Raw genomic sequence first — 25264 nt, forward strand, 5'->3', positions numbered from 1 at the left:
TTAATTTTAATTCAATAAATTTTTTTTTTAAGATTTTATTTATTTGACACAGAGCAAGAGAGAGAGACAGAGAGCAAGCACAAGCACGGGGAACAGCAGGCAGGGTTAGAAGCAGGCTCCCTGCTAAACAAGGAGCCTGATGCGGGACTCGATCCCAGGACCCCGGCATCATGACCCAAGCTGAAGGCAGCCGCCTAACCGACGGAGCCACACAGGCACCCCTAATTCAGTAAATCTTTACTGCACATCTGCTGTGTTCCACACACTAATGTTATGTGCTAAATTGTAGTGAGCCAAATGTAGTGAGATAACACACAAGACAGAAAGTAGCATTACCAGTTGCCTTTTTTGTTCTAGATGAACATAAGAGACAGCTCTTACGTTCAAAATAACTTTAGATACCTCTCCCCTGACAGTTCAAAAATAACTCTGGGCAGATAAAGGTCAATGTTTACAAAAATGTCTAGAAAGAAAACCTAGCAAGAAATTCCAAAACACTAACACTGGTTTCTTTAAATGATAGGTTGCCTTCTTCATATTTTCCCCTGAAAAATAAAGCATGAAAAATAAAAGGGAGGGGAGTTAAACACACACAGACACACCCACACAGACACACACCCACACCCACACCCACACACAGTTTAAATGTGAAGAAAAGAAGGGGCGCCTAGCTGGCTCAGTCAGTAGAGATTACTTTAAAAAATAAATAAATAAATAGGGCGCCTGGGTGGCTCAGTTGGTTGGGCGACTGCCTTCGGCTCAGGTCATGATCCTGGAGTCCCGGGATCAAGTCCCGCATCGGGCTCCCTGCTCGGCGGGGAGCCTGCTTCTCCCTCTGACCCTCCCCCCTCTCCTGCTCTCTCTCTCTCATTCTCTCTCTCAAATAAATAAATAAATAATCTTTTAAAAAATAAAATAAATAAATAAATAATGTAAAGAAAATAATTATTAATTTTTGAAAAGGCATTTCTATATGATTTTAAAATTCATTAAAGAAATCACAAAAGATCAGTTCATTTGACACATAAAAATGAAAACTTCTATATTACAAAAAAGTAAATAAGAGCTTGAGGAAGTTTTTCAACAAATTTTATTTATTTTTGGGGGGGGTGGGGGTGAGGAGGGGAGAGGGAGAGAAAGAATCTTAGGCAGGCTCCACACCCAGCGTGGAGCCCAATACAGGGCTCGATCCCATGACCCTGAGACCATGACCTGAGCTGAAATCAAGAGTTGGCCACTTAACCAACTGAGTGATCGAGGCACCCCTCAATAAATTTTAAAAACAACGAACTTCTTTATTTAAAAAAATAGCCCAGGCAACTTCCTAAGAATATCATTATGGTGCCAGTAGACAAATCAACTAATACAACTTGTAAACAAACAGAAGGAAAAACTTCAACCTCACTAGTAGGCAAAAACTTAACCTTTAGGGAAAGGTCAGAGTCTATAAAAATATTCCTAATTGAAAAAAATCCAAGTATGGAAAAAGTCATTTGAACAGACACCCAACAAATTACTTAAAACAGCAATATAAGAAATGGAGGGGCGCCTAGCTGGCTCAGTCGGCTGAGCGTCTGCCTTCAGCTCAGGTCATGCTCCCGGGGTCCTGGGATCGAGCCCCACATTGGGCTCCCTGCTCAGTGGAGAGCCTGCTTCTGCTTCTCCCTTGGCCTGCTGCTCCCCCGCTTGTGCACTCTCTCTCACTCTTGCTCTATCGCAAATAAATAAAATCTTAAAAAAAAAGGATTAAAATAGGAACAATGAGGAAAGTGTTAAGTAACCTATGGAATACCAGACAGTCAGTAAAATTTATGGTTAACTGAAGTATAACTTGGAAAAAATGCTTATGCCGTAACAGTGAACAAACCAAGGAACAAATTACATGCATGCCAAGAATAAAGCTATGCTTAAAAAATAAATACATCAGGGATGCCTGGGTGGCTCAGTCGGTTAAGCATCTGCCTTCAGCTCATGATCCCAGGGTCCTTGCTCTGCACAGAGCCTGCTTTTCCCTCTCCCTCTGCCTGCTGTGCCCCCCGCATGCTCTTTCTCTCTCTCACTGTTTCTCTCTGATAAATAAATAAATAAAATCTTAAAAAAATAAATACATACATTAAAATTTAAGTAGAAGAAAACACACCAAAATTGCTGACTGTGATGGGGAGTAGTTATTAGTTTTGTTTTTCTCCTTTCTGTTTCTCATATTTTCTATAATATGATCATTTAACTTTTATCATTAAAAACATACACAGGGGAGGGGCGCCTGGGTGGCTCAGTTGGTTAAGCAACTGCCTTCGGCTCAGGTCATGATCCTGGAGTCCCCGGATCGAGTCCCGCTTCAGCCTCCCTGCTTAGCGAGGAGTCTGTTTCTCCCTCTGACTCTCACCCCTCATTCTCTGTCATTCTCTCCCGCTCAAAAAAAAAAAAAAAATACACAGGGGTGCCAGGGTGGCTCAGTCCGTTAAGTGTCTGCCTTCAGCTTGGGTCATGATCTCAGGGTCCTGGTTGAGCCCCATGTTGGGAATCCCTGCTCAGTGGGGAGTCTGCTTCTCCCTCACCCTCTGCCCCTCCCTCTGCTCCTGCTCTCTCTCAAACAAATATATAAAATCTTTTTTTTTCTAGATTTTATTTATTTGACAGAGAGAGACACAGCGAGAGAGGGAACACAAGCAGGGGGAGTGGGAGAGGGAGAAGCAGGCTCCCCACTAAGCAGGGAGCCCGATGCGGGGCTCAATCCCAGGACCCTGGGTTCATGACCTGAGCCGAAGGCAGACGCCTAATGATTGAGCCACCCAGGCGCCCCAAATATATAAAATCTTAAAAACACACACACACACAACATATACACAGGAAAAAAATAAATAAAAAAAAAATCAGCCTCTATATCTCACCCTTTTATTATTAACAATGTTTTATAGATTTAACAACTGGTGTTTCACATCTCACTAAACGGGAGTTTTCTTTAAGCATGGGGCAATCAGCACAATGATGTCAAAGATTCTTACCAACAGGTGTCGCCGTAACTAAGAGATAGATAGGAGTTTTTATTTATTTATTTATTTTTGGTAAAGATTTTATTTATTTATTTGAGAGAGAGAGAGAGCAAGAGTGGTGTGAGGGGCAGAGAGAGAAGCAGGCTCTCTGCTGAGCAGGGAACCTGACGCGGGGCTCAATCCAGGACTTGGGGATCATGACCTGAGCTGAAGGCAGATGCTTAACTGACAGCCACTCAGGCGCCCAGACAGGAGTTTTTAAAGCCCACCCTCCCAGCAAAGAGGTTTAGAAGAAAAAAAGGGGGAAAGGCAATCCACAAACTTTAAATGGGACCATTTGGAAGTATAATTCAGATGTGTATCAAAACCAGATTTTTTTTTTCAGCTTTGGTAATGCTTCTTTACTAAAAACTCTAGTCTTAGGTTATCCATCACGAATCCAAAGGCACAGGTTTCCCTATTTTCCGTGTCCAAAAAAACCTAAAGATCTCAAAATTTAATCATTATTAGTAACATACTGAAATTCTTCTAAATTCCAAGACTTTCACCTACTTCCCACCTCTGTCAACATCATTCCATAGTGAAAACTATTTTTTAAGACCAAGACATGAATTAGAATGGTCATATCTTTCCCCCCAACTCTCACCATAATGATAACTTCCTGGGGAAAGGGTCTCACTTTAACATCCCTCCTAAACTAGCTATAATTACTTATTATTCAGACTGGTATGATTTAAAATTCACTTAATTTAAATATGTAATATATACATTCCAGAGGAAAGCTATGGGAGAGGGATATAAAGGTTAAGAGAATATAGTCGTTTGGTTTATTAAGAGCAAGAAAGTGAAAAAACAAATAGGAAATGATAAAATTAAAATTAATTTTGGGACTTAATTCATGCCTCCACCATTTTCCTGATTAAAGAAGAGATGAGGCAGCTCTTTCTGCCCACAGGTCCTGTCCCCATGCTTTAATAAAACCACCTTTTTTGCATGGAAGGAAGGAAGGAAGAAAAGAGGTGAATGCAACTTCTCCCTTGTTGGTTATTTATTTTTTTCAGGTTTTTAACTATTCATTTAAGTATTCTCTACACCCAATGCAGGGCTCAAACTCACAACCCCAACACCAAGAGCTGCATACCCCTCTGACTGAGCCAGCCAGGTGCACCACCTTGTTGGTTTTATCTTTTTTCCTTTTTTTTTTTTTTTTTTAAGATTTTATTTATTTATTTGACAGAGAGAGACACAGTGAGAGCAGGTTCACAAGCAGGGGGAGAGTTAGAGGGAGAAACAGGCTTCCCGCAGAGCAGGGAGCCCGATGCGGGGCTCGATCCCAGGACCCTGGGATCATGACCTGAGCCGAAGGCAGACGCTTAACGACTGAGCCACCCAGGCGCCCCTTCCTTTTTTTTAAAGTAGGCGCCACACCCTGCATGGAGCCCAACATGGGGCTTGAACTCATGACCCTGAGATCAAGACCTGAGCTAAGATCCGGGGTGCGTGGGTGGCTCAGTTGGTTAAGTGTCTGCCTTTGGCTCAGGTCAAGATCCCAGGTCACAATCCCAGGGTTCTGGGATCGAGCCCCACATTGGGCTCCCTATTTGGCAGGGAGCCTGCTTCTCCATCTCCCTCTGCCTGCTGATGCCCCAGCTTGTGCTCTCTATCTCTCTCTGTCAAATATAATAAATAAAATAAAATAAAACACCTGAACTAAGATCGAGTTGGACACTTAACTGAGCCACCCAGGGGCCCCCAACCTTGTTGGCTTTCAAATAAGGTCCTTTTGACTGACTTTTGGTCCATTCATATACATTAACAGGTATTTTAAAATTACTAGGAGCTTCTGATGATTAAAATTAATCAGGACCATTAAATACACTGAAGGCACTATAATGGTGCAGCTGGACAAACCTAGATTGAATCCTGGTTTCACCACTTAACTACTAGCAGAGTAACCTCTCTGAGCCTTACGTTCCTCATCAGCAAAAAGGATATGATTATACTGGATTAATAATATAAAGCATACCGTTAGCATTACACCTCACACATAGAAGGCACTCAATAAATCACTGTATATTAGGGCGCCTGGGTGGCTCAGTTGGTTGAGCGACTGCCTTCAGCTCAGGTCATGATCCTGGAGTCCCGGGATCGAGTCCCACATCGGGCTCCCTGCTCGGCAGGGAGTCTGCTTCTCCCTCTGACCCTCCCCCCTCTCATGTGCTCTCTCTCATTCTCTCTCTCTCAAATAAATAAATAAAAATAAAATCTTAAAAAAAAAAATCACTGTATATTAGTAAAATAAAAGAGCTGAGTGTGACTTTTGTTTTTTCCCTCCTATCTATATATGTACTCTTACTACTCACAGTATGTTATTTTGAACTTATCTAGGACAATTATAGTATCAAATTCAATCACCAATATCTCTAAAACAGCACCAATAAAATGCTGTAAAACAAAAAAATGAAATGCACAGTAATGCAATATTTTGCTTCTAACCATTCGATTTACCACTGAAAAAGGATAATCATATCGAAGCATTCAAATAATACTTGAAATCATTAAAAATAGTTTTGGGGGGGGGCGCCTGGGTGGCTCAGATGGTTAAGCGTCTGCCTTCGGCTCGGGTCATGATCCCAGGGTCCTGGGATCGAGCCCCGCGTCGGGCTCCTGGCTCAGCGGGGAGCCTGCTTCTCCCTCTCCCTCTGCCTCTCTCCCTGCTCATGCTCTCTCTCTCTCTGTATCTCTGTGTCTCAAATGAATAAATAAAATCTTTAAAAAAATAAATAAATAAATTTTAAAAAATAAAAAAAATAAATAAAAAATAGTTTGGAGGGGCACCTGGGTGGCTCAGTTGTTAAGCTTCTGCCTTCGGCTCAGGTCATGATCCCAGGGTCCTGGGATCGAGCCCCACATCGGGCTCCCTGCTCGGCGGGAGGCCTGCTTCTCCCCCTCCCACTCCCCCTGCTTGTGTTCCCTCTCTCGCTGTGTCTCTCTCTCTCAAATAAATAAATAAAATCGTTTAAAAAATAAATAAAGTTTGGAGTTGATTAATAATGCAGAAATAACAGTTCTGAATACACAACACTGAAAGGACAAATTGTGCCAATTAAGCTTCATGTTTTCAGAGAATTTTCTGGATAAAATATAGTAATGAGATGCTGTGTGACGATAAAACCATGAAAAAATGCTGAAGGAAAATAAAGATGACCATAGGGAAAATAAGTACTTTAAACTCAGGTATCCTAGAGACTCTCTCACTAACAAGACCAGATTAATTTCTCTAGTAGGGGGGCGCCTGGGTGGCTCAGTTGGTTAAGCATCTGCCTTCGGCTCAGGTCATGATCCCAGGGTCCTGGGATCGAGCCCCACATCGGGCTTCCTGCTCAGCGGGGGGCCTGCTTCTCCCCCTGCTCATATTCGCTCTCTCTCTCTGTGTCTCGAATAAATAAATAAAAAAACCTTTAAAAAAAAAAATAATAATTTCTCTAGTAGGGCCTGAAGAAAAATGAGTAGTAATAGCCATCTATCATGTTTTGTGAATAAGATTTTTTTTTTAAAGATTTTTTATTTATTTATTTGACAGAGAGGGACACAGCGAGAGGGAATACAAGCAGGGCAAGTGGGAGAGGGAGAAGCAGGCTTCCCGCGGAGCAGGGAGCCCAATGCGGGGCTCGATCCCAGGACCCTGGGACCATGACCTGAGCCAAAGGCAGACACTTAACAACTGAGCCACCCAGGTGCCCCGTGAATAAGATTTTTAAAAAAATATTTATAGTATTAGTAAGAGTAATGGAAACAAGGGGCATCTGGCTGGCTGAGCTGGAGGAGCACATGATTCCTGATCTCGGGGTCGTGAGTTTGAGCCCCACGCTGGATATAGAGATTACTTAAATAAATAAATAATTTTTTTTTTAAAGATTTTATTTTTATTTATTTGACAGAGAGAGACACAGCGAGAGAGGGAACACAAGCAGGGGGAGTGGGAGAGGGAGAAGCAGGCTTCCCGCCAAGCAGGCAGCCCGATGCGGGGCTCGATCCCAGGACCCCGGGATCGTGACCTGAGCTGAAGGCAGACGCTTAACGACTGAGCCACCCAGGTGCCCAATAAATAAATAATTTAAAAAAAAAAAAGAAAAAGTGTAATGGAAACAAAAAAGGAGGGGGAAACATCCAAAACCCTACCATCCCAACAAATTATCATCACATTTTCATCTTCTCAGTTAATATTCATATGCACAAACTTTACCTATTTATAATCATAATAGTTACATTATACATAAAAATCTGAACTAAAGGGGCGCCTGAGTGGCTCAGTTGGTTAAGCGACTGCCTTCGGCTCAGGTCGTGATCCTGAAGTCCCGGGATGGAGTCCCGCATCGGGCTCCCTGCTCGGCGGGGGGTCTGCTTCTCCCTCTGACCCTCCCCCCTCTCATGTACTCTCGCTCTCTCAAGTGAATAAATCTTAAAAAAAAAAAAAAAAATCTGAACTAAAGGGGCGCTTGGGTGGCTCAGTCGTTGAGCATCTGCCTTCAACTCAGGTCGTGATCCCAGGGTCCTGGGATGGAGCCCCTCATTGGGCTCCCTGCTCGGCGGGAAGCCTACTTCTCCCTCTCCCATTCCCCCTGCTTGTGTTCCTGCTCTCGCTATCTCTGTCAAATAAATAAAATCTTTAAAATGTTTTTTTAATCTGAACTAAAGGAGTAATTCTTCAGATCCACACCATTCTAAAATCCCTGAAATGGGGGCGCCTGGGTGGCTCAGTCATTAAGCGTCTGCCTTTGGCTCAGGTCATGATCCCAGGGTCCTGGGATCGAGCCCCGCATCAGGCTCCCCACTCAGCGGGAAGCCTGCTTCTCCCTTTCCCACTCCCCCTGCTTGTGTTCCCTCTCTCTCGCTGTGTCTCTGTCAAATAAATAAATCTTTAAAAAATAAATAAATAGATAGATAGATAGATAGATAGATAAAATCCCTGAAATAACCAGGTAAATAGCACTTACATGTTAGATACCTTTTAATGATAGGCTTCTCAAAGTTTATACATGAGTAATGCCCATAGCACAATTATATAATCTGATATACTATGGACTAATATTTTAACCCCTCCCTAAGCATAAACTCTAAAGTCACTTTATAATGTAAGAACTAGACTTCACCTTGTCTTAATTTAGCTAGATTAGTAGGTAAGTACTAAAAGCAGATACTCTCATTTATACCTAGTGTTCCAAAAACACACCACATCTTTAAACAGCCAATGACAATACCACAAAAAGATACAAGACAAAATGCTACTCTACGGGGACGCCTGGGTTACTCAGGTGAGCCTCTGACTCGGTTTTGGCTCAGATCATGATCTCAGGGTCATGGGATTGAGCCCCCCTGCAAAGAGCTGTGTAGCGGGGACTCTGCTTGAGATTCCCTCCCTCTCCCTCTGCCCCTCCCCCAGCTCTCATGCGCTCTCTTTCTAAAAAATAGATTTTTAAAAATAGAAAAAAAGAAAAAAAGAAATGCTACTCAATGATAATATACAGGTGCTCATCTATGCATCTGCGTACTCCTTTTCCTATACTAGTTTCCTTAAACTTCTACTTAATATGGCAATGGATAATTCAGACATATTTTATCTAATACATTTTAAATGTTATGCTCTCTTTAATATTATGTAATGAATGAATCAGGAAACCAACTCCTCAAGATGTATTCTAAGTAAATGACTCAAAATGAAAAAACTGTATGCTCTATTATATTCTATATTTAAAATATAGGAAAATTTCAAACGATCAGAATATTTGACAAAGAAAGAAATTGTGGCAAACGACTTGATAGAATATTACACAGTAATTAAAAATCACCACTTTAAAAGTGAAATATAGGGCGCCTGGGTGGCTCAGTTGGTTAAGCGACTGCCTTTGGCTCAGGTCATGATCCTGGAGTCCCTGGATTGAGTCCCGCATTGGGCTCCCTGCTCGGCAGGGAGTCTGCTTTGCCCTCTGACCCTATCCCCTCTCGTGTGTTCTCTCTCATTCTCTCTCTCTCAAATAAATAAATAAAATCTTAAAAAAAAAAAAAAAGTGAAATATAAGGGTGCCTGGCTGGATCAGTTGGTTATGTGTCTGACTTGATTTTGGCTCAGATTACAATCTTAGGGTCATGAGATGAACCCCTGGGTCCGGGCTCCATGCTCAGCAGGAATTCTGTTTCTCTCCTCCCTCTCCCCACCCTGGCTCATGCTCTCTCTCTCTCTAAAATAAACAAATAAATCTTAAAAAAAAAAAAAAAAAAGGAGGGGCACCTGGGTAGCTCAGTCAGTTGGGCATCTGCCTTTGGCTCAGGTCATGATCCCAGCATCCTGGGATCCCCCCTGCTCAACGGGGAGCTGCTTCTCCCTCTCTCTCTGCCTGCCGTTCCCCCTGCTTGTGTTCTCTGTCAATATAAATAAATAAAATTTTAAAAAAAAAAAAGTGAGGGGCACCTCAGTGGCTCAGTCGGTTAAGCATCCAACTCTTGATCTCAGCTCAGTTCTTGATCTCAGGGTCCTGAGTTCAAGCCCTGCGTTAGGCTCCAAGCTGGGTGTGGAGCCTACTTTAAAAAAATTAAAAAAATAAGTTTAAAATAAAAACAGGCAACTCACAAGAGAAAAATGTAAATAATAAATGAAAATATATTTATTTCCCTAATATTCAAATAATGCTAATTAAAGCAAGACTCTTCCCCCCACCATATTGGCAAAGACTAGTTATTATTTTTTTTTTAAGATTTTATGTATTTATTTGAGAGAGAGAATGAGATAGAGAGTGCATGAGAGGGGGGAGGGTCAGAGGGAGAAGCAGACTCCCTACTGAGCAGGGAGCCCGATGCGGGACTCAATCCCAGGACTCCAGGATCATGACCTGAGCCGAAGGCAGCTGCTTAACCAACTGAGCCACCCAGGTGCCCACAAAGACTAGTTATTAATGGTAGTATAAATTGCTAGCTTTCTGAAATTCAGTTTAGCTGTTAAGTATTGAAACATTAAATGTATAAAAACCTCTGACCCACTAATGCTTAGAATTTTTTTCAAAGATTTATTTATTCATTTTAGAGAGAGACAGAGACAGAGAGCAAGAGAGAAAGTGTCATGTGTGAGAGCGGGGAGAGGGGGAGAGGGGGAGAGGGAAAGGGAAAGGAAGAGAATCTCAAGCAGACTCCCTGCTAAATATGGAGCCTGACTCAGGATTCGATCCGACGACCCTGAGATCATGACCTGAGCAGAAATCGAGTCGGATGCTTAACAGACTGAGCCACCCAGGCGCCCCTAGAATTTAAGTAAGCTCTACAGCCAACATGGGGTTTGAACTCACAAAAGCAAGATCAAGAGTCACATGCTCCACTGAATGACCCAGCCAGGAGTTCCTTTTGAAATTTTTTTTAATTGACATGAGATTCACATAACATTCAATTAACTATTTTAAAGTGTACAATTCAGTGGCATTCAGTGCATTCACAATGCTGTGCAACCACTACCTCTCTATACTTTCAAAACTTTCATCACCCCAGAAAAACACCCATACCCATTAAATAACCATTCCCCATTATCCCTTCACCCCATACCCTGACAACCACTGTGTCTATGGATTTTCTTGTTCTAGATAGGTCATATAAGTAGAATCATAAAATATGTGACCTCTTCTCTCTGGCTGATTTCCTTCATTTAACAGAATGTTTTCCAGGCTCACTCACATTGTAGCATGTATCAATACTTCATTCCTTTTTATGGTTAAATAATATTCTATCATATGGCTATATCACATTTTGTTTATCCAATGGACATTTAGGTTATCGGCGTCTTTAGGTTTCTGTGCAAGTTTCTGTGCAAGTTTCCATGTGGAGGTAAGTTCCCTTTTCTCTTAGAAATATACCTAGGAGTATGGGGTGCTGGGTGGTCCTCAGCAGGGAGTCAGCTTGAGATTCTCTCCCTCTCCCTTTGCCCCTCCCCCTGCTTGTGCATGCTCTCTTTCTCTCTAAAATAGATAAATCTTGGGGTGCCTGGGTGGCTCAGTCGATTATGCATCTGCCTTCGGCTCAGGTCATGATCCCGGGGTCCTGGGATCCAGCCCTGTGTCAGGCTCCTTGCTCGGTGGGGAACCTGCTTCTCCCTCTCCCTCTGCTGCTCCCCCTGTTTGTACTCTCGCTCTGTCAAATAAATAAATAAAATCTTAAAAAACTAAAATAAATAAAATAGACAAATCTTTAAAAAAAGAAGCAAAGAAATATACCTAGGAGTAGAACTGCTCACTTACAGAATTTTAATTTAGAAGTGTGAACTTGGGCGCCTGGGTGGCTCAGTTGCTTGAGCAGCTGCCTTCGGCTCAAGGTCATGATCCTGGAGTCCCTGGATCGAGTCCGCATCGGGCTCCCTGCTCGGCGGGGAGTCTGCTTCTCCCTCTGACCCTCCCCCCTCTCCTGTGCTCGCTCTCTCTCATTCTCTCTCTCAAATAAATAAAATCTTTAGAAGTGTGAACTTAGATGTTCATCACAGCACTGCTTGTAACAGTGAAATTTTGGAAACAACAGGGTTAAGTAAATCCTAGTACAAACATACTATGGAACTACCATACAATCATTTAAAAAGATGATACAAATGTATATTTATTATTATTTATGGAAAAGATGTTCATACTATATTGTTTGGTGAAGATAAATCACGGAGCATTGTGGATAGTGTGATCCTATTAAAATATTAGTAAAACTATATACAGATTTCTTTGTAAATTATACACAAATGTACAAAAAGCTGGCTGGACGTTCATCAGAATTTCAACTGTGGGGCGCCTGGGTGGCTCAGTCGTTCAGCATCTGCCTTCAGCTCAGGTCATGGTCCCAGGGTCCTGGGATCGAGCCCCGCATCAGGCTCCCTGCTCGGCAGGAAGCCTGCTTCTCCCTCTCCCACTCCCCCTGCTTGTGTTCCCTCTCTCACTGAGTCTCTCTCTGTCAAATAAACAAATAAAATCTTTAAAAAAAAAAAAAAAAAATTTCAACTGTGGATATCTTTGGATAGCTAAACTTCAATCAATTTTTACTTTATCTTCCATATTTGTGTTGTTTAATGTTTTTACCAACATCATTTAAACAAAAGTTAAATTTTTAATTTTTTTTCCTATCCTCAAAGGTTTTTCTTTTTTTTTTTTTTTTTAAGATTTTATTTATTTGACAGAGAGAGACACAGCAAGAGAGGGAACACAAGCAGGGGGAGTGGGAGAGGGAGAAGCAGGCTTCCTGCCGAGCAGGGAGCCCGATGTGGGGCTCGATCCCAGGACCCTGGGATCGTGACCTGAGCCGAAGGCAGAAGCTTAACAACTGAGCCACCCAGGCGCCCCAATAAATAAAATCTTTAAAAAAAATTAAATAAATAAATAAAAAATAAAAACTATACCATTTTGCATATTCTTTAGTTTTAAGTAATTTTTCCCTAAAAATATTTAAATGCTAGGGATTTAATAATGAACAAAAATACAATTACCATTAAATAAATGAAAATATTATGCAATTCTCTTCTCCCTTTTCCACACATCTGCTTTTAAAACTTGAGTCAAAATTATAAGTAAAAGTACAAATAGTTACTAAAATATTAAAGGACATGACATGATATTAATTAAAAATAAATAACCTGATAATGTATACCACAAGAGAAAACTAAAATCCAAAATAGTGTGGCCCTATTATTTCTTATATTTTCTGCAACTCTCAGTATTAGCTCAGTGTGAAAATTAGTGTGAAAACTTGTTCCCCTCTGAAGTGCACTATGTGTATATAACTACAACACAACAGCAACTGGAGCTCCATGAAGGCAAGGACCATTATCTGTTTCAGAGAATTCTGAGAGCCTGGCACATTTGACACATAATAAATGCTCAATAAATTTTGCTAAATTTGTCTATGAATAAAGCATCAAAAATTAGAACCCATTTTCATTATTACACTTTTTCCCCCCACTGTTACACTTTTGTATCGAACTCTTAAGCCTGCTGGGGGCAGTTGTATTACTAAGTATACTGGTGTTCAGTAAATGCCTATGTGAGTTAACTGAACCATGAGTATTATTGGATTTCTTAATAGCATTTAAGGCTAAACAAGGAGGCCATTCAAAACATGATAATGCCAACAAGATATTCTGTTAAGAGAACACCAAACCAAACAAAGAAGTTCTTGATAATATGGAAAATTTCCAAATACTTCAGAATTAAGAGCTTTTTACCTTCTTTAAGACAGTCTGCATAAAATTACAGTTTTTCATGAGTGCAAGAAACTGCCAAAGAATTCTAAGCATAGTACTTTCAGATACCACCAGTGACCATAAGAAATATTATATATATAAAAAAATATATTATGCATTGTCTGTGTTGGGCCTGGACAAAATTGAGCCCTATATAGTCTCTCAAAGGGTTGTTAAACTGTATCCCCAACAAGTATGTCAGGATAATATATTTTTTTCCAATCAGAAATGTGGTGGGTAGGGATGCCTGGGTGGTTCAGCCGGTTAAGCGTCTGCGTCCCGGCGTCCTGGGATCAAGCCCCACGTCAGGCTCCCTGGGTAGAGTCTGCTTCTCCCTCTCCCTCTGCTCCCCCATGTGCTCTCTCTCTCTCACTCTATCTCAAATAAATAAATAAAATAAAAAAAAAAAGAAATGTCGTGGGTAGAGAAGGCAGGCACTGAAAGGGAATTTCCTGATAACAAAACAATAGATGAGGAACAATAAATAAAAATTTGTTATGAAGTCTGAAGCATATCAGGAAAAAAAAGTAAGAAAGGTACAGTCAGGGAAAACACATCACATCATCTTAACTGTAAAAAAAAAAAAAAAAGGGAGGGGAAAGGGTAATACCCTTCTACACATACACTTCAATATGACACAGCTGACCTCCACATTTTCTTTTCTTTTTTTAAGATTTTATTTATTTATATGACAGAGAGAGACAGCGAGAGAGGGAACACAAGCAGGCTTCCCGCTGAGCAGGGAGCTTTATGTGGGGCCAGGACCCTGGGCTCATGACCTGAGTCGAAGGCAGACGCTTAACGACTGAGCTACCCAGGTGCCCCGACCTTCACATTTTCAAAGTGACTATAAGTCTTTGATTTCTCTTTTGCCATCTTGCCCCTCCCTTCTTAATGTTTTGATCGCATTATTTATATTTAATTACAGATTAAATTAAATTCAAATTAACTAATCTGATTACAACAAATTATGATTCATAACAAAGTTTATAAAGAAGTTGATTACCCATGCTTTTTTCCTTTTATCTGTCTTAGGCTACAAATGTTAGTAACACTTCAAAAAAAACTGAACCTGGGTAAAAAAACAAATCCATTTTTCTACTTGGGAGAAGTCTTATAAAATGGGGAAAAAAAAGAAAACAGGGGTGCCAGGCTGGCTCAGTCAGTAGAGAACGTGATTCTTGGCCTCAGGGTTATGAGTTCAAACCCCATGCTGGGTGTAGAGATTACTTAAAAATAAATATATTTTTTTAAAAAGTCACGTAAGAGGGGCGCCTGGGTGACTGAGTCGTTGAGCGTCTACCTTTGACTCAGGTCATGATCCCAGGGTCCTGGGATGGAGCCCCGCCTCGGACTCTCTGCTCAGCGGGAAGCCTGCTTCTCCCTCTCCCACTCCCCCTGCTTGTGTTCCCTCTCTCTCTGTCTCTCTCTCTATCAAACAAATAAATTTTAAAAATCTTAAAAAAATAAAAAAGGTCATGTAAGAAAATAGTGTAGTGTAGTGGAAAAGGATATTGATCTAAAGCCAAAAGATCTGTTACTCTATAAATTTTGTCAGTGACCTCTGGCAAGTCATTGACTGTTTCTAGTCCTTAGGTTCTGTCAAAATGGGGATATTGGAGAGGATGAGGGTTTCCAGCTCCAGCAACCTTCCGTTTAGTTGCTATTACCATTGATAGTCTTACTTAATTGTATTATGTTTGCAAAGAGTTGTAACTTAAATCATCAAAAAGGGTCAATTCAACAAGGAACATACTGAATAATTTGAAAAGATTCATCTCAATAGCATTTAAGCTTTTTTTTTTTTTTAAGATTTTATTTATTTGACAGAGAGAAACACAGAGAGAGGGAAAACAAGCAGAGGGAGTGGGAGAGGGAGAAGCAGGCTTCCCACTGAGCAGGGAGCCTGATGCGGGGCTCGATCCCAGGATCCTGGGATCACGACCCGAGCTGAAGGCAGATGCCCAACGACTGAACCACCCAGGCGCCCCCATTTAAGCTTTTTTAGATTATTTGCAGCAAGTATTTGCTTTCCTATAAAAATAATTTTTTTAGGGGCGCCTGGGTGGCTCAGTTGTTAAGCGTCTGCCTTCAGCTCAGGTCATGATCCCAGGGTTCTGGGATCGAGCCCCGCATCAGGGCTCCTTGCTCAGCGGGAAGCCTGCTTATCCCTCTCCCACTCCCCCTGCTTGTGTTCCCTCCCTCTCTGTGTCTCTCTCTGTCAAATAAATAAAATCTTTGAAAAATAATAATTTTTTATGGGCACCTGGGTGGCTCAGTTGGTTAAGCGACTGCCTTCGGCTCAGGTCATGATCCTGGGGTCCCGGGATCGAGTCCCGCATCGGGCTCTCTGCTCAGCAGGGAGTCTGCTTCTCCCTCTGACCCTCCCCCTCTCATGCTCTCTCTCTCAAATAAATAAATAAAATCTTTAAAAAATAATAATAATAATTTTTTAAAGTTTTCAGAGATGTATAAATTTTTAACTTAGTTCTCTCATCTCTTAACAGTAAAGTCTTTGTCTTGACATAGATATCTTAACTCCTTCAAAATTATTTACTTTGTACATAGATACAGAGTTAGAAAGATTCATAGTAAATTAGATTGGCATATCCAAACTTGTCAAACAAGTAATACTGCCCACTTTCCATAAGCCACTCAGTTTAAAAAACACTGGAGCAAAAGTGCAAATTCAAATTACAAACCAGATTTGCAACCAACTCTGGAAAAAAAAAAAAGTTTCTATGGAAACTTTTTCAGGGTCTTCTAAGAGAAAACAATTCTTAAAACCTAGCATAGTATCAACAATATAGTCATAATGTGGGCATATACACCTTAAAACAACACTTCAGCACACCAGTACCTAAATAATAATGTTAAATGTTAGAAAAAGGGATAGCACTATTGTGACACACCCGTAAGAAATATAAAAAACAAATAGCAAAGTAGAAAATTTCAACTAATATTATCAATGTTTACAGACATCCAGTAAGTAACTTACAAAGCATTATGTAATAAAGCTTTTCTACAGATGTTCATCTTACATCCCAAAACATTTTCAAGGAGGGAAAAAAAAAACAATTAGAAGCAAGGAATGAGCAGAACTAAATTACCAGTGGCAACATTTATATGCTACCTTACAAAGTGGAACAGTTAAAAGAAAAGGAAGATAAAAGAACAAAACAGATACTAAACTTTCCTGAAACACTAGGCACCCTTGTGCTCGTTATTTAATTAAGAACTAAAATGGCCACATTACACAATGCAACGTGATTTAACAATGACGTCATTTACAGAAAGCCACTGGAATGAATAAATAGGAGCAACTGAAAAGGTCCGAGGACTGTCCTCTCAGTCATTTCAAATCAATGAATCCACCTTGGTTTTAAAGGAGACTTTTTCTACTTAAATTGAAATCAGTTAAAAGCACTAATATCACCTTCAGAAACAAATATTAGATTAAAAAGGCAAATGATGCAGAAACATTGGACATTGTATTTGATAAAGTATATTATTTTAAAAGAAAAAATTCTCTCAAATGATCTTCTGCAAAAGAATAATTCTGAACACCTTTAAATCATCTAAACCTACTTGTCACTAGTATTCAAATACCCTAGTCTAAAATACAACTTTTTAATAAATTAGGTCTCAGCAATCTGACCCCAAGTTTAGCGACACCGTTGGCAAACTAACTCTGGTATCACATTCAACTTAACTTCTAAGAGAAGACATTTTCCTGACCTCGATAAAACCAAGCAGATGTGAATTTTTTATTTTTAGTGCCTGAAATTTGCTTCTTGAGTGAATTATAGCCATCAAGGAAATATGCTCTATTCTCCTGCCAAAGACTAGCCCTGAACTCTTTATTAGGCAGAACTCCCACGAAGTCATACAAACTGTCTTTCAAAGTTGCCCCCCCCCCCCCCCCCCCCCCCGTCAACCTGGTGGAAGAGTTTTCAGGACACAGCAGTGTCTGAGAAAAAACCTGAAGCTTTAAACTGGAAAAAAACAAGATCTGTGAGAGTGTAACTACAAAATGAGAGGAAAGGGTGCTGATAACTGGGAAACAGTGTTGATTTAAAAACAAAAAAAGCTGCTGATTAAAAAAAAAAAAACCTCAGAACCCATAGATCATTTCACTGTCTGGAAACTAAACTCAGTTTACTGGGTGGTCCCTTCCTCACTACCACCCACCAGGGGCTGAGCCATAAAAAACACAGGATACTAAGATGGCTGGCTTACTTTGGTTCTAAGTTTGTGCCTTTGCCTGTGTATTCAGCAAACAGAAATAAACCCTGAAAGTCAACAGGAGAGCTTAAACAATTTCTAAGGGATGGTTTTTAAAAATAATAAATATAAACAGACTAAGTGAACACCATGGAAGTTGCAGTCTTCCACAACCATGTAATAATGTCTCACTTGTCTCACTTTGTAGAGTGCTGTGTATCTATCCACTTATCTACAGATGATTTCACATCCAAGGCTCTTTCTACAACATTACACTGCCAAGAGATTGAGTTTTTCCAGTAAAATTACTATATACCAGACAAGAGGGTAAAATGAGACATTTTTTAGCAGCCAGGCAACAGATGAACAGCACTAAAGCTTCTAGGAAATGATTTTATTATCTTTCATTAAGGATAAAGTTGACCAACTGAAGGGAGAAAAATGTTGCACAAGTATGACCAACCAGAAAGGAGGAAACTTTTCTCTTTGGAAACCACTATTAATGAGGCAACCAATCTCAACTCACAAAATGGCCTTTCAGAAACTCATTCTCTCGTTAGTGAATGTCAAGCTGCTGCTACTTCACAGAAAGGCATGCATTTGTTTGAGCTCTGAGACCATCCATAATAGCTAGGTAGCCCTATCCTATGACATATTAAATGGCAGACTTCCCCAGAGCATGATTTAGCAATGAGAGTGCCTAATAACTGTTCTCTAAAGCCCAAGTTCTAAACCTTTTTAGAAATTTGCAAGGATCCAAATTATTACTAAATGGAACAATCCCACAGCTTTGCTTTCCTTTGAGGAAGAGCAAACTGCTGGATACAACCTAAGAGCAAAGAGAAAACAAACATGCTAGTGTAGCAAGTGTCTAATTTTCCAGGCTGCTGTTTAGTTTTAACTTTTCCCACTTCTACGGCCAGCCATAAATTTTAGCCTATGAAACACTTGCCACATCTAGAGCATTAAACTTCAAAGCAGCAAAGATATCTTTTCTAAAACATTTTTAACAATCTAAAGGATTTCTCACATCCTAAGTTAAAACTAATAGGTAATGCCTTACATAAGAACTAATTACAAGCCCTAGCTGACTTGTATGTAGTCTCACCACTTACTTAACTGCTTCTCTGTAACTCAATGTCCTCAACTAGAAAATAAGGCAGTTGTACTAGATGACTTCTTAGGTCCCTTCCAACTCTTTCTATTCTAAGATCTCCCAATCATTAAGAAAACTGTTAACTTGTTAAGGCTCAAAATGTAGTCATTTTAAACACACCTCAAAAATGTAAGAAAGTGGGCACCTGGGTGGCTCAGTCGGTTAGGCATCTGCCTTCAGCTCAGGTCATGATCCCAGGGTGCTACGATGGGAGTCCCGCATCAGGCTCCCTGCTCGGTGGGGAGTCTCCTTCTCCCTCTACCCCCCATCCCTGCTCATGATCTCTCTTTCTCTCTCTCTCTCTAAGCTCTCTCTTTATCTAATAAATAAAATCTTAACCAAAAAAAAAAAAAAAGTGGGGTGCCTGGGTGGCTCAGTCGTTAAGCATCTGCCTTTGGCTCAGGTCATGATCCCAGGGTCCTGGGATCGAGCCCCGCATCGGGCTCCCCGCTCTGCGAGAAGCCTGCTTCCCCCTCTCCCCCTCCCCCTGCTTGTCTTCCCTCTCTCACTGTCTCTGTCAAATGAATAAATAAAATCTTTAAAAAAAGAAAAAAATGTAAGAAAGTTAGGAACCTGAGCAGACCTCCCGCCCACCATTTTCCAAAATTGCAGGAGGCAGGAAATATGATTCTCTATTTATCTTTTTTTTTTTTAAGATTTTATTTATTTATTTGACAGAGAGAGACACAGCAAGAGAGGAAACACAAGCAGAGGGGGGTGGGAGAGGGAGAAGCAGGCTTCCCGCTGAGCAGAGAGCCCAATGTGGGGCTCGATCCCAGGACCCTGGGACCATGACCCGAGCCGAAGGCAGATGCTTAACAACTGAGCCACCCAAGCGCCTGTTATCCTCTTTTATATAAGAACCAATCTAAATGAAAAGAGAACTCTACAATAAAAGTAAACAATTCATAAACCCACATATATTCCAATAAAACTAAGTTTGGTGATATTAAACTATTTCCCATCATAATTTTTATATATCATGCAATAATGTAAAAATCTATAGTATCCTGGGTGGCGCAGTGGGTTAAAGTGTCCAGTTCTTGGGGCGCCTGGGTGGCTCAGATGGTTAAGCGTCTGCCTTCAGCTCAGGTCATGATCCCAGGGACCTGGGATCAAGCCCCACATCGGGCTCCCTGCTCAGCAGGAAGCCTGTTTCTCCCTCTCCCTCTGCTGCTGCTTCCCCTGCTTGTACACTCTCTCTCTCTGTCAAAAATAAATAAAATCTTAAAAAAAAAAAAAAAAAAAAAAAGTCCAATTCTTGATTTTGGCTCGGGTCTGATCTCAGGGTCACGAGACTGAGCCCAGTGTCAGACTCCACACTAAGCTCGGAGTTGGCTTGGGTTTCCCTCTCCCTCTGCCCCTCCCCCCTCAAATAAATAAATCTTGAAAAAAATCTTGTGCTCTTTATTAAAGATTAGCTCCATCACCACAGAATTTAAAATAAATTCTAAATAGACGTCCACTTTTTTAAATGGACATATCTCAAATTAACCAACAGTGAAACACTATTCAAATTTTTTTTTTTTTTTTTTAAGATTTTATTTATTTGCGAGAGAGAGAATGAGAGACAGAGAGCATGAGAGGGGGGAGGGTCAGAGGGAGAAGCAGGCTCCCTGCCGAGCAGGGAGCGCGATGCGGGACTCGATCCCGGGACTCCAGGATCATGACCTGAGCCGAAGGCAGTCGCTTAACCGACTGAGCCACCCAGGAGCCCGTGAAACACTATTTAAAATGAATAGTTGAATATTGTGGTCAACTGATTCAACATACATTCCAATACATACCTCTTCCCTGAGGACTCTTTCCCTTCAATGCTCTCCTTATTCCTAATTCCTCTCAACTCCACCTCCCCACTCCATTTCAGGCCTTACTCTCCCTTTCTCTCCCCTCCCTTAACCGTACGCTACTTTAAAAGCAGTCTAGGAAGTGGTTCTCCTAGCTAGGAAGTACCAGAATCACCTAGGAAGCTTACTGAAAATATACATTAGTGTAAGGGGACGCAGACAGATTCTACTTTTAAGATAACTAGAAGTTGTTGTTGTTGTTGTTTTTAAGATTTATTTATCTGACAGACACAGTGAGAGAGGGAACACAAGCAGGGGGAGTGGGAGAGGGAGAAGCAGGCTTCCGGCCGAGCAAGGAGCCCGATGCGGGGCTCGATCCCAGGACCCTGGGATCATGACCTGAGCCGAAGGCAAACCCTTAACGACTGAGCCACCCAGACGCCCCAATAACTAGAAGTTTAAAAAATTAAACCTTAACTAACCAGCTTGCTCAGAGGGTAGGATATTCTAGCTAACTAGAGATTAACTATGTAACTTTTTTTGTTGAAAATCCTTCTGGAACCCGCTATATCACCTTTCCCTCACTTAAGAGTTACAGTTCGGGGCGCCTGGGTGGCTCAGTCGTTAAGCGTCTGCCTTCGGCTCAGGTCGTGATCTCAGGGTCCTGGGATCGAGCCCCACATCGGGCTCCCCTCTCGGCGGGAAGCCTGCTTCTCCCTCTCCCACTCCCCCTGCTTGTGTTCCCCCCCCCCGTGCCTCTCTCTGTCAAATAAACAAATAAAAAATCTTAAAAAAAAAAAAAGTTACAGTTCATAAGAAATACCTGATTATTTAATAACTGTCCTACAAATAGGTCAAGTTTATAATCAATTCTCATCCTATGAAGCGGTGGGCCTGCAGCCCAAATAAAGTTCTCGAGGTAAGAATGGTTTACATTTTCAAAGGGTTGTAAAAAAAGACAAACAAAAAAGAATACTATCTGGCCCTTTATAGAAAAAATTTGCTGACCCTTGTTCTGTAGCACCAAAAGCACTGGAAGTACAGTGACCCCAGGGACACTGCCCAGAAATGCTCCTTTCTCCTAAGATTAACTGAAAAAAAAGTTTCCGTTAAGTCGGTTCCAAATGACTTAAATAGAATCATTGCTATTTCTCTAATCGACTTGCCCTCTAGAAACTGTTACCCACAAAAATCTCTATTTCCTTCCTTAGACTCAACAGTTGCAGTTAAGATGCTAGTTAGCTCTGGAAATTAATGTAAAAGATTGGAAGCCTTACCTGGGGCGTTTGCTATAGCCAAGGGCAGGCTTGGAAGCTGGTGCACCTGGATTCCTGAAGCACCCAATGCACTGAGGTTAATGGTCTGGAGGCCAGGCATGGAGGAGAGCTGAGCAGCATTCACAGTGACTGTGCCGGTAGGGATGGAGGCAGCTGAGGCAATGGGTGTAAGGGTGGTATTGCTGCTGCTGGTCTGCCCCAAGGAAACACCCTGCATTGGGGCCAAGGTGATTGTCTGGGCCTGTGGGTTCTGAACTTGGAGATTCTGCAGCTGAAGAGTCTGCCAACTGACCTGTCCATTGGGCCCCACTGTTGGTGTCCGGATGATGATGGGGCCAGAGTTTGGAACAGCCTGAAGCTGGAGATTCTGGAGGGTTTCCTGGGAGATAGCTTGGGTTGTAAAGGTCTGCCCTGACAATGGTGCCGCTTGAAGGGCCTGGAGAGCCTGTCCCCCTTGAACTAGCTGAGGCTGGATAAGAATTTGTTGCTGCTGCTGCGTCTGCTGGTTTTGCTCTCCCTCTTTTTGCTGACTTGCTTGCAGAGAGCCTCCAGATGTCTGGTTCTGCTGGATGTTTAGAGCATCAGACCCCTGTAGCCCACTGACCCTCTGGGGTGTCTGCCCTTGAGAGTTGGTCCCTGCTGATCCGCTGGTGGTAAAGTTCATAATTCCCATGTTGCTGGTGGTTGTAGTTGTTGAGTAGCTATTGGCATTGGTGAAAAAGGAGCTGGAACTGGCTTGTGATGATACCAAACTGGCAGAACTGATGGCAGTCCCTGAGGTGGAGGGCTGTGAGCCACTCTCCTGGGACCCAGAGCTGCTGATAGTGACTGCCTGAGAGCTAGGAGTCAAGGTAGCTGCAGAAACGCTGTTGACAGGTAGCAGGGTGATATTCCCATTCAGGGCAACTGGTACGTTGGTCACATACTGAGTCTGTCCTGAGAGTACATTATTAGCCAGGCCCTGGAGGGGGACAGCCTGCTGGAGTAGGTTTGGCATAGCAGCAATGATGTTGCCTCCACTTCCTCGATTTGTGATGATCTGTTGGTTTGCACCTGGTATGATCTGTATCTGACCGGAACCATCCTGCTGCACTTGGGCCCCAGTGGCTGCGAACTGCAGCTGCTGCCCATCAACGGTCTGGAACTGTGGGATTACTTGATACTGAATATTAGGCATCACTCCAGGTAATCCTGTCAGGACTTGCTGGTTCTGTAAATTGGAGGTGGCAGCCACAACATACTGCCCACCAGAGACCGTGCGATTCTTGGAAGACTCACCGCCATTGCTGCCATTGGTACTGCTGCCACTCTGTTCCTTTGAGGTAGGGGTAGCCCCAGAGGAGGAAGAGATGATCTGCCAGCCATTGGCACCCTGTGAGAGCTGTGTGGCTGTGAGGTCAAGCTCACCTGTGCCCCCTGACTGGCTTGGGCCCTGGGAGTTGTTGCTGTTTTCATTGGGTGACTCAATTCTGCTGCAAGTTGCTGCCAGCAGAGCCAGAGGGGATGGCTGGGATTCCTGGCCAGAAAATTAGGGAGAGAATAGGAGTTAGTTTAGTGACACCCAGCTGCCAGCCCAGGGGGCAGTATAAAACAAGTAAACAGCAAAACAATGCAGGCAAAGAGGGAAAGAAAGGAAGGAAAGAAAGCTAAGAAAGGAAAGGAAAGGAAAGAAGGAAGGAAGGAACACAGAAAGAAAGAAAGAGCTGACCTATCTATACTGCTGAAATCCTCATCTTGGGGATCTGCCAATCATTTGTCTCACTATGTTAACTTCCCTAGCTAAAAAAGGGTTTAGCCCCTTCCTAAAAATGTTTCTGTGAAAAGACAATCATCTAAGAATATCCACATTCTCTTAACTTCTCCCCCACTCTGTCCTGATCATCACTTACCTGCCCTCCTCCTCCTCCACTGCTGCTACTGCCTGTGCTGCTGCTTCGAGCCTGAGAAAAGGCACCACCACCATTACCACTGCCCCCATTATTGCCACCAACTCCTTTTTCAATCTTCACCACAGCTGTCATTTCATCCATGGAGTGATCTTGGTCTAAAAAGAATTAAAAGATAAACAACTTAAAGCTGGGGGAAGGAAAAGGGTAAGGTGAGGAGGAGTAAAGGACACTCTGATGAAAAAGAAATAATTAACAGTAAGATGAAAGGCACTAGTGTAAAAAAGTGGAGTGGAGAAAGGGCAGTTGTAGGACATCCAGATCACAGTAGCGCTAAAACTGGGCCTCAATTCTCCCTTGCACAAAATTAAACCCAGAAAACATTAAAAATGTACTTTTCACATAGGAAATGTGAGGGGCGGTGGACATGTTCAAAGAGTTTCAAGATACAAAAAATTATCCTGGTGAAAAAAAGGAGAAGGATAGGTAAGGCAAAAAACAACATGTGGGTGGATGGAAAGCTTGCTAAAATTAGGGTCAAAGGATATGGAGAAAGAGAAAAATTCAAGTGTAAAAAGGACCAAGAGGAGAAGAGGGGAAAAGGGAAAAGAACAAATAAAAAGTGTGAGTGGGGAAACATTTGTGAATACTGCTAAGGGGCTAAAGGGGTCCAGGGGTTAGGAATCTGGAGGTTTCGGGGCGGACAGAGGGCGGGCCCTAGAAGGAAAGGGCGGTTTCGGGGTGAGGGGCGTGGAAAGGGCGGGACGGTGGGGGGGAGGGGAAACCTACGGGGGGAGGGGAGGGCCTTGGGGCAGGCGGCGACCAGAGGGCGGACCAGGGAGGCGGTTGGCCCGGGCGGGGCCTGCACTGCTCGGGCCGCCCCCGCGGCTCCAGCCCCCGGCGGGAGGAGCCTCAGGCGGGCGGCCGAATAGTGGGGGGTAAGGCCCGTCCCCCGTGGCCGGGGCGGGCAGGGGGCGGGCGAGGCCACGCTGCCCCCTCCCCCGGGGCGGGCGGCCCATCCCCCTCTTTCTCGCAGGCCCCGCCACTGCCCCTTCTCCCTCCCTTCCCTCCGCCCCGGGCGGGACCAAGGCCGCCGCCGCCGCCTCCCGCCCGCCCCCCCTCACGGCGGGGACCGCCCGGTCGGCCCTCGCGCGCGCCCCCTCATTCCCCTCCCACCCCTAAGCTTGGAGTGGACTCATCCTTACCGCTCATGGTGGCAGCTGAGGGACGAGCTCAAGGGGGTCCTGTCCGGGGGGGTTGGGGGGGGCCGGGAAAAACGCGGACGCTGACGAGGCAAGCGAACCCGGACCGGACAGGGAGGGGGGGGGTAAGGAGGAGGGAGCAGCGCGCCACAAGCCCGGCCTAGGCTCCGCCCCTTAGCTGCTGCCCCGCCCAATGAGGGAGGGAGAAAGGAGGGACTTGCAGAAGAAAGACGGGTAGGTTGTCCAATGACAAGACTCGCTTGCTTTCTAAGGCGTGTAAGACAAAGTTGCGTGCCTGGTGTCCGCCCAAGGAGGCCGCCCTCTCAGTTTTAAAAGCCAATGAAAGACGCAGGAAGTGAGGATGGGCGGGAACAAGTGATGATAGGCTTGGAAAGAAACCAGTTAACTGCCAGGCGGGCTCCCTGAACGGTAGGGATAGGAAGAACTTTGATTGGAATGACAGAACAACGACCAACCAGAACCCTGGACA

The 25264-nt window shown here is 43.0% G+C and overlaps 1 protein-coding gene across 1 annotated transcript in view; it reads right to left on the reverse strand.

Moving 5' to 3' along the window:
* SP1 (Sp1 transcription factor) overlaps positions 1–24880 on the reverse strand; it is a 48999-nt gene extending 24119 nt beyond the window's left edge. The window contains exons 1-3 of the mRNA XM_035002550.1: positions 24778–24880; positions 23576–23730; positions 21687–23202 (exon numbers count right to left, since the gene is read on the reverse strand). Coding sequence (XP_034858441.1) covers positions 21687–23202; positions 23576–23730; positions 24778–24784 — 1678 coding nt within the window. The 5' untranslated portion in view covers positions 24785–24880. The remainder of the gene's footprint in view (positions 1–21686; positions 23203–23575; positions 23731–24777) is intronic.
* Between the last annotated feature and the right edge of the window lie 384 nt (positions 24881–25264).

The sequence above is a fragment of the Mirounga leonina genome, unplaced genomic scaffold (genome assembly GCF_011800145.1).
Source record: "Mirounga leonina isolate KUSES-001 unplaced genomic scaffold, KU_Mleo_1.0 Mir_126, whole genome shotgun sequence".
NCBI classification, from domain to species: domain Eukaryota; kingdom Metazoa; phylum Chordata; class Mammalia; order Carnivora; family Phocidae; genus Mirounga; species Mirounga leonina.